Here is a 10,402-nt window from a genome sequence, read left to right on the forward strand (position 1 = left end):
AAAAAAAAAAAAAAAAAATCGTTTTTTAAACGATTTCATAATTATTGTGAGCAAAGTTGTCAGTATTTTTGCTCTCCATAAATGTGACTGTGAAGTCCCAAGGCATAAGGAATTCAGAGCAATAAAACAAGAGTGTAAATACGGATTTTCAATCAAGAACAGGATAGTTTCAAAGTTAATTAGTTATAACCAATTCTTCATCTTTTCTTGACTAATTTCACTTCTAGTCTTAAACTAAGTTGGGATTTCTAAGCACTAAAAGTTAGATTATATTACTAAACGGTTCTATACAATTTACATTACACAAACTAAAACTTAACAAATCATATCACTACATACACTTTAAGTTATTTTTAGAAAATGTTCAAAAAATCCGCCATTGTTTTGAGTTGCATCTTTTAAAAACTGAATTACTACCTAATCTCCCCGAAGGATCGGTCGACTTAATTAAACTTTCTCGTACCGCCACTTCTAGTGCCTCTCTTAATTCATAAGTTCTTTTGTAAACCTTATTGTTAACTATACCGCATAAAAAGAAATCTAAAGGGATAGGTCAGATGATCGAGGAGGCCCATGCAATTGATCAACCTCTTCCTATCCCTGCATTTGTATAATTATGATATAAATAATTTTTTAACATTTCTTTCATTATGAGTGGTGTTTCATAATGAAAGTCATGTTGGAACCACTCTATTGATGTGCGAGATCTACACGCTTTTTCTTCATTTGAAAAAATATTTACATTTTTTTGTTTATTTTAATTTACAAGTTTGGATGTGACAGCTTCACATTTCTGAGAGCAACGACTATTGAACTTATTTCCATGGCTAACTAAGTGAAATTGTTTAAAAATGATAAGAATTGGCTATAACTCTAATTAACGCTTATATCACTAAAAAGCTTAAAAAACTGCCTTTTTTTTTTGAAGTCATGGTCAACTATGATTTCCATTTTAAAAAGATATGTTTGTATCATATGTCAAAATGACAGGCTGAAAAAACAGAAGAACACAGTCTCTCATTAGGATGTGATTATCTACAACTTTATCTATGAAAACTTTTTGTCTAAAATAGCTTATAATGGAATTAGGGACAATTTTAAAATAGCCGAAATTTATTTTCTTCGAAATATCTAGTAGCCATGAATTTTCCCAAAAAAATCTGAACGGCGCATATTTATGACTTCCCACAAACTGCAAATTCTTTTTATTAACCGACTCTCTATCTCCAGCAGTTTCGAGATACCCATAGAGAACATCGTAGGGAAACTCACCCTGTATCTAAATAAATCGTTTACTATTTTTTATAATAGGTACAAGAATCACCTCCTTAAATATTGGCAAGTGATCAAAGACACCCTGTTTTTAATATAAAATATTTTTATAATGCAATAACAACTTTCAACTACCAAACATTAATACATGAATCAAACTCCGGTTTTTCCGTGCCACACTCACCCATCTCAACTCCATATTTATATTCAGTTGCTAGACCGACGACCAGCAGGGGACGAAGACAATCGAGCTCGGCTAAAACGCACTCGAAATATTTATGCAAATCCATATCTGGATGCCATTGTTGCCAAACGGAGTGTAAGATATGAGCCGCATCCAGGCAGAGCAGGGGGTGCGGCGCGGCGAAGGGCCCGGCAATCTGGAAACAAAAGGACCAGAGAGTATTTTGCTGTTCCGGAACGCGAACGAAAGTGAATCCCGGTTAGGAATTATAATTAATAAAATCTTAGCCGAAGGGACGGAAGAAGGGCCTTTGTGTTGGGCTGCGGGTGTTTTATGCAACGACTTATATATACGAGCCCGTTACGTTGCGGCTGTTTTTTCTGCCTTTTCGAGTTAAGTAAAATATTCGCTTTTTAAATGTTGCGTCTTTATTACGCGAATAATTTTGAATATTTTATAATAACACGTATTTTACATTTGCACATTTACTTTCTCAATAAAATATTCTTATCTAGTATGCCCCTTGATGCTCTTCCCCCTTTCTAAGCTTTCTAAACACAATGCCCCTTGATACCCTTGATTAGAGGCGGGCAAAGATTGAACGAATCATACATTTGAACGAGTAGCCAAAATGAACGAGCCTACGCGTTCATTACGGTCCCTAACATAACGAAAAAAAAAAAATTGGACGAAAAAAACTACCTGTCAAAAAATTTGGCACTTAGCCTGTAGGTCAAATTTAGTGATTACTACAGCTTGCTGCCCTAAAGAGATGACATGTTGCTATATATTTCAAAATTAAATTGTTCAAAAGTGTCATATAATAATGGCGGTAGCTGTCAGGGAATTGAGCGATTAAAAAATGTTCATAAATCATTTTTTAAAATGGAAACCCACTTTTTTATTTCACTGAGCGAAAGGTTTTTCAATTCGTTACTTTTTAACTGTACATGTTCTATACCTAAACTAAATCGTTTTTTAAGTTATTTAAAGTTTTTTTTTTTTTTTTTTTTTATATTTTTCTTGATTTTATCTAGTTTCCTTTGATATTAAGTGTCAAACAGTCAGATGATTATTTCCATCATCGAAAACAATTTAAAAAAACAAAATTATTTGAATTTCCTATAATATAAATACTGCCTGCCCCCTTAAAAGTTTAAAAAGTGTATAAAAATATATCTCGTATTATTTTCGCTCTTTAGTGATATCTAGTTGAAATTATTAATAATATACCGTAGATCGATTAAGAACCGAATACGCATAATTATAGGTGTCGTCACTGGAAACTGTCCTACGGGTGTAAACCTCGTGAGATGGAAGGTTTCCAACGACGACTACTGCAGAGAATGCGGAGAGGAAGAAAGAACAATAGAGCACCTGCTGTGCCACTGTCCGGCGCTGGAATACCGACGGCACTTTAAAACTTTAGGGCAAGGTTTTTTGGTTTGGTCTAGAGGAAGCAGCAAAAACCAACATCAGCGACATCGGGAACTTTGCTGGAAGTGCTTTAACGTAAAGAAAGAATGAGAAGAAAGGTTTTGGTACAACAATACAGGGGTATTGGGCCCAAGGCTTCCGAGTGAGAGATCAAACATGAGCCCAAACCCCAGCAACCTAACTAACCTAACCTAAAAATGAATCGTGAGATTCGATTCATGCTTAGAATACGGTTCGCTTATTGTATCGTGGCCAGCACAGATCCATAAAATTTAAACGAACGAATTGTAAAAAAGAGTCGTGAGAGTTGAATCGGATCACAATGCGATCGTTCGTTTCTACGGCTCAATTTAGTTTACAGAGTCGTGAGAATTGATTCGTTGCTTACAATACGGTTTCGTTCAATCGAATCGTGGCCAGCGAATCCGTAAAATTTTAACGATGAGCCGTAAAAAAGAGTCGTAAGAATTAAATCTGATCACAATGCGATCGTTTGTGTCTACGGCGCGCGGCGCCTGGTTTGAAAGTTAGAGTTAAACTAAAATGATTTTATGCAAAGCTGCGGTATGATACCGTCACGATTAATCCTGATTTAGCACTAACTAGATTTACCCCAATAAGTCGTTATAAATATTAAAGAATCAAATGGGGATTAAATCCGTTCCAAAACTACATCGACTCGATCCCTTTGAGTAACTTTCGACGTCCCAAAGCGCGGCCAAAATGCTAAACAGCCGCCCCTATCAATGCCGTTACATCTTCTAGGCCTAAAGAGCCGTGACGCCACTATTTCATTAATCAATATGGGCCTCGTTTCGCACACAGAGAGATATTTATGCTGTTGCAGGAAGAGGCAGGAATTGTCGGAGAAGGGACTGACGTAAAGGTAAAGGGCCTCCGGCAGAGATATGTTCGCGTGGAAGGCAGATAAGACATGCAGAAAAAGACGGGGATAAATAATAATGATCTGATTGAGATGATTATTAAAAGTTTAAAAAAAAAAAAAAAAAAAAGTATTATTATTTTATTTAGTTATATTTCTATTGATTAAAAATATATTTTCAATATGGCGGCACTGCCATAAATAAAGTTTACAAAATTTCTGATTTTAAAAAAGTACCACCATTTTTATCACATATTTAAATTCTCTATAATTTTTTATATTTTTTTTTTTTTTTTTTTTTTTTTTTTTTTTTAATTTTAGAAAAACGGGATACAAAACAATGATTCCACTCAGTGGATACGTTTTTTTTTGTAAAAATAACGCTTCAAACGTTTTCTGGCTGGTTTGCATATTATCTCGGAGTTTCAGCAGTCTTTGGGATGGTTTTGCAACTTGATGCCTCAATTGTTGTCCAGAAGTTTGTAACGTTTTAGTTCGTTACATGTCTTTTTTTATATATAATATATGATGTCTTGGCCTATCATCACCGGATTCCCTCTCGTTCAGACCGGATAGTTTATTTGACGCGTAATTTTTACGTTCCTAGTCGCCAACCCTGTTATCGTTCGACACAACCCCGTTATCGCTCTGAGGAGGCGCTGTCGCCATCGCTTCTGTCAACTCTCTCCGTGCTTAACCTCACTTTGTTTTGACGCTCTGTTGTATCCCAGCTTTTGGAAATGGTGATTATTTAAATTTTGCTGTATAATTTGAATCTGCTGCTATTTCGAGGCTACAGGTAAGATGAGTTATTACCTTTTATAGATTCGATATTATTATTGAATATTTTTAGGGTAGAGTTACGGATGTCCCAACTTGTATTTGTGTTTTGCTGGTACGTTGGCGTCCCTTTTCTTTTATCCTCCAGAATGTCACATGGAAGAAAGGACATATTGTTTGTATTATTGAGCCCTTAAGAGTATTTGAGAGGTAGTTTCATTTTGTTTATTAGACCTTGTTTGGTTTTAAACAAAATTTCATATTTTTGGATGATTTGGACTTGTCAAAGGTTACAGGTAGTGTCTTATGTACGGACATTATCTTATGTACGGATGTCCTGTGGACGAGTGTCCCCAGCAAGAATGATTTTTTCTTACATATAAGTGCCACAACGTGGATGTAGCTTGAGCACCATGCTGCTTCGTTCCCCGCTATAAGCTAGTTAGTTACGGCTGTATCAATTTATGGTGTATCATTCTGGCCCCTTTTACCAAAGGGGCCAGAATGATCTCTCTTTCCTGATACAATGATACACCATAAAATACACCACTACCGTGTTGGATGGCTGAGTACAGTGATGCGAGACCACCTCACGCTGTTACTGTATAAAGCAAGATTACATAAAGAACAGCTAAGTGTAGATTTAAGTTATAGTTTTGCATTTAACATTTAAAACATTACGATCATAAACTCTAATGCGTACATCTTAAATAATATCATACAGACCATGTTTAGTGGTTAGATTGTTAAGAATATTCATGTCGTTAGTAGTTAAAATATAATTTAGATCTTAGGTTTCATTTCATTATGTCTTGTAATAGTATTGCTTTTATGGAAAATATTATTATTAAAAAAAAAAAAAAAAAAAATATCAAATTAATTAAGTAATACTACATTTCATACACTCTCTTAAACTTTACATGTCTTTGTATTTTATCATAGTCGTTTTCATAGATATTTATTACAACTCTTACCACCACTTTCTTTTGACACCTAACCACTATATATGTTACTAGAACTCTAATGTCATAGCACCAGCAAAGGGTACCATCATCATGAATAAATATGGTCATTAGTTTTGAGTAACTTTTTCTAACTGTGTTTTCTTTCTCTGTATGCCTGGCGCCCATCATATTTTTATTTATTGTTCTTAATTAGTTTCTTTCCAGTGAAATACCTTATCCACGACTGCTCTCCGATGAAAAGCTGCCGTTCGCAGTGGTAGTTGTTTAAAACGCTACAAGTTATATTTACTCAATTTTCACACGTTGGTGATTAGCTTAACTATCTTTAAAATTCAATTTAACTTGTTCAAAAAATGCAATCTAAAATTCAAAATACTTATCATCCTATGCCGAAACTGTTGTGAAACTACAGAACAGATGCTTCCTCTCACCAGGCTTAAAAATCCCAAAAATAAAGCTAATCGTTTATGTTAATTTTAATAGTCTATTACCATTTTCTTGCCTCGGGCGGCTAGGCCATGAATAAAATGAGGAAATCGCCTGTCAAAGCCGACTCGATTTGTTTGCGACGCGCGTCGTCTGGTTGTTTTTTTTGTTCGGAGGCCTTGTCGGTGAACGGTGACGATATCACTGTGCATCGTTTAACCATTAATAAAAGAAAGAAAAAGCAGGGGTGAGGAGATAATAGAAAAAAGGATAACGAGCTATTTTTGGTTATGGTATTTTATTGTTTTAGTATAAAAATGCTGATAGGACTCAATAAATTATGAGTAAATAATATCTGATTTTTAGTTTAAGATTTATTTAGGCATATAAGACCGTAAAAAATAAGTTGATACGACAAACTACTTTTATATAATAAATCTTGGGAAAAAAATGTAGATGTAATTTATAAAACTACGGCCGACTCGTTTGCAGTAAAATATTGCAAATCACTGTTAATTAAATCCTGGCGTACTTTAGTCGCTATAACGGCATGCCTTCGTGCTATGCAGTAACTCCGCACAATTTTGTTTCAATTTATAGTGGCTAAACATGCCAATATTTTAAAATTACGTATAGCATACGGAGGAAAAGCAGCAGAGCTCAATACACCACTACAGCATAGCAAATATATTCAAACAATTTTCAGTAAATAGTTTTGTGGTGACTACAATTTGCCCATAAAAATATAATAGATTGAGTTATCTGTACTTATTTTAAGATTTTTTTTTTTTTTTTTTTTTTTTTTTTTTTTTTTTTTTTAAAAAAGAAGAAAATCTGTCAAATATCTACAATTAAAAATGACACCCGATTTGTCTGAACTAGATCCGCATTAATTTCCTTTCGTATATCATTAGGTTAAAACGGTCTGTTGACATTTCTAAATAGACCCACCTCAAACCAAAAACCTCAGCTTATACGCCAAGATTATTGCTAAACCCCTCGGATATCATTAGGTATGAAAAGTCCTCGAGGCATTCTCTATCCAGTAGATATAGAGTATCTAAGCCTCTTAATTGGAATAAATTATATCGTAAAAGGGTTAAAATAATATAATCGATTACTTTTGAAACATTGTTAAACCCTATGATTAACTTTACATATAAATTACTTTTTAGTTTGTTTAAAACAAGTTATAACTTGTGATTGTATTTCAAAATAAGCACAAGCAGCCTAGATTGATAAATTTATTGCATACCATTTCTAATTATTTAACCCTTTTTGGGTTATTTCTGTCACCACAATCGTCTAAAATATACATATAGGACATTTTATTACTGATAATGTTGATATATTTACTTCAAAATAAATAATCTAGCAAATAAACATAATTTTTAAGTATATACAGGGTGTTTCATAAAACATGTGCCATCTCTCAGGGAGATTCACTTAAAAAATAAGATTTTATTTTTTTATATCAACATAGGTCCAATTCAAGTCCAATTCTGCTTTGTTTCGTCGCTACAGGGTGTTAGAGTTTTAATATTTTTTCGATTTATTATAATTTTCTAATTATTAATTAACCGCCACTGACTTTCTATAGTTACCGAAATAGTGTAAGCAGTTTAATGCCTTTTAAAAGTTGTCCTCTTGATATTTTGTCGATTTCCGGCCTCCTTGATGGAATAAAACGTAATTTTTAACAATTTTGATATATTTTTTTTTTTTTTTTTTTTTATATTTTTTTCTTAAATTAGTTTTTTTGTAATTAAATAAAATTCTTTTTTTATTACATTGCTGTAGGTTGGACCTAATAGTAATAATAACATAATATTTAATAATAAATTAAGTAAAATATACAATTTATTAATTTTATTTTAATTTTATTAATTGTGATGATAAAATTGCGTTTATCTCATCAGGGGGGTGAAAGTCGATCAAGATTAACTTGCATTAAATGGCCTACACAAATTTGATATCAAAAGAAAAAAATCCAGTGGCGCACATATTTTTTTTTTTAAATATTCCGGTGATAACCCAAGTGCACGTCCCTGATATCGACACTTTTACAGCATTAAAATAATGTAACACACTTATAGTATTTTTTACGCTCAAAATTTCATTCAGTATCACTGCTTAAATAATAATAAATAGACTCTGTATTAAGATTTAACACCCTGTAGCTACGAAACAAAGCGACTCAGACTTATGTTTATATGAAAATAAATCTTAACCTCCCACGAGAGATGGCACATGTTTTTGAAAAGCCTCGGTTCTTAATACTCCATTGCTATGGGAACTCGCTGGAGAAGATATTCCATTTCTAGCAGTTGATTTTGCCTAATCACAGTAAATATAACTTCTCGAGTGCTTAAGGAAATAATTTATAGACGCTCGTGGTTTAAGATCGATTAGACATGCTCAATATACCCCGATTTCAGTCTCTACGATCCATTCTAATTTGTATTAAGATAACATGAAGTAATATTCACAAATTTTAATAAAAAATAACAGAAAAATCCAGTTTCCGTATCTTTCTTTTTGGGTGTATTTTGGCAGGCATGCAGCAAACGTGACTTTAACATCTGCAGGTTTGTTCACCATCTTATTTTGCTGATTTCCATTATTCTCGTTTTGTCTATAGTCCATAAAACCTTGACCAGTCTCGTAATCCTCAAATTCGGCATTCGAGCAGCAGCTTGGCACCAATTTACATAAAATCATTACAATTTTTTCTGAAAATATATGATTTTGAAGGCCCAAGTAAGTAAGTGTACAGAAAAGGGTTTAAAACACAGTTGAACAAATTCAAAGCTATAAACGAAAACCTCAAGTTCCATGCTATGCTGGCAGGTACTTCTTTTAACAAATTATAAGCATAAACAGCCAGTGAGGCATTCTGCAGCCAATAAAAGCAAAAATAAGGACAACGACTATTTTGAACGTTCTCATTTTTCTTTCCATCTGAAGATTGCGTTTCTTCATGATGGATTTGATTCTAGGAACAGGAGATCTAACGGACGTAGTAGAGATATCAGTGACTTCTTGACATCTTTCGTTTGTTACTGGTTTTCTGTGACGCCAAATAAGTAAAGCAATTTTATAGTAGAACCAGAAAAACATAGAGATGACCGGAAAGAAGAACAATACGTTTATTGAGCTGTAGTAAGACAAAATTTCGGATTTGGTATTTGACGTTCCTGAACATAAGAACACATTTTCGTTGTTTACTACCAGAGGTATATAAAAGTAAAATGTCGACATGGGATATGACATTCCTGAAATAATTTTTATGTTAGTAATATAAAAATTTATTATATTTTAGTTCTAAAATTACCTGCACAGACGAGCCATAAGGCTAACGCTCCAAGGAGGCAGTATAGTAGACCTGGATCCCATTTTTTACTAAATGCATGGATTACGTTATGGTATCTATCCAGAGCTATCACGAAAAGTGCCAAGGAACTAGCAAAATTACCCAACACTTGTCCTACTGGTAAGTAATAACATAGAAACTCACCAAAAGGCTAAAAAAATAAAATAAAACACTCCATTTAAAATATTTGATACTTTAGGTGAAAAAATAACTTAATTATTATTAAGCAGTAACTACCTAATCCAACGACATTACTTTTCGCAGCAAGAAAACAAAATCTTACTAAACAATTTCTACATTGTTGTTTCGAGCTCGATCAAACAGTCACTGTTTGATCGATCACTGTTTGATCGAACTCAAACAACAATGTAGAAAATAGTTAAATAAGATTTTTTGTTTTTGTTTAAGAAAATGACATATAAAGATTTGAATATATTAAAAATTTCATAAAGGAGAATCTTGTATTCCAATGTTATATGATGCTAGTTTTAAAGAGGCCTTTTTGTGCAGAAGATATTTTTTTTTGCTAATTAACTCAGTCAAACTGTCCTGCTGATGAAAATCAAATTCTGGAAAGCTTGACAAATTTGAAAAAAGTAGTTTTAAGCCGCCTGTGTGGTGTCAGGCTGCATCCTCAATTAAATTTTGAGGTTTTTTGTGAAATGAAAGACAATAATATACTATTCAACCAAAAAGTTACTTTCATAGATAAATCAGCATCAACATCAAAGTTATATTCTTCAAAAATTATAAATTAAATTTTTGAAGTACCAAAGTTTAACTGTTTTATATTTGTAGTATTGATAACCTCTAAGTTATTATTGCATTAAATAAATAAGTTTAGAAAAAAAGATCCAGGATTACTAGTAGCAAAGAGTACCACAGTCAGAAGATCGGATAAAGCCAGTGATATTATGCAAGTCTTTGTAAATATTTATATTTCCTAAAAAACAAAGCCAAAAATTGTTTAATGTTAAATGTTTGGCAAATAAATTACCAAGAAATCAATTTAATGGTATAAAATTTTGATTGAAAATATGAATACAAGTATATTATTATGAAAGGTTTTCTAAGCAATATGT

General features: G+C 32.9%; 1 protein-coding gene across 1 annotated transcript; it reads right to left on the reverse strand.

Moving 5' to 3' along the window:
- Window positions 1-8,654: 8,654 nt before the first annotated feature.
- On the reverse strand, window positions 8,655-9,471 carry LOC115874436 (arg8-vasotocin receptor-like; the record flags this gene model as incomplete). The annotated part of the gene is given in 3 exon segments (XM_030889599.1): window positions 8,655-8,825; window positions 8,828-9,222; window positions 9,282-9,471. Coding segments are annotated over 3 exon segments (756 nt in total), but the record flags the coding sequence as incomplete, so codon positions are not given.
- Between the last annotated feature and the right edge of the window lie 931 nt (window positions 9,472-10,402).

The sequence above is a fragment of the Sitophilus oryzae genome, unplaced genomic scaffold (assembly GCF_002938485.1).
Source record: "Sitophilus oryzae breed Bouriz unplaced genomic scaffold, Soryzae_2.0 scaffold_1294_pilon_pilon, whole genome shotgun sequence".
NCBI classification, from domain to species: domain Eukaryota; kingdom Metazoa; phylum Arthropoda; class Insecta; order Coleoptera; family Curculionidae; genus Sitophilus; species Sitophilus oryzae.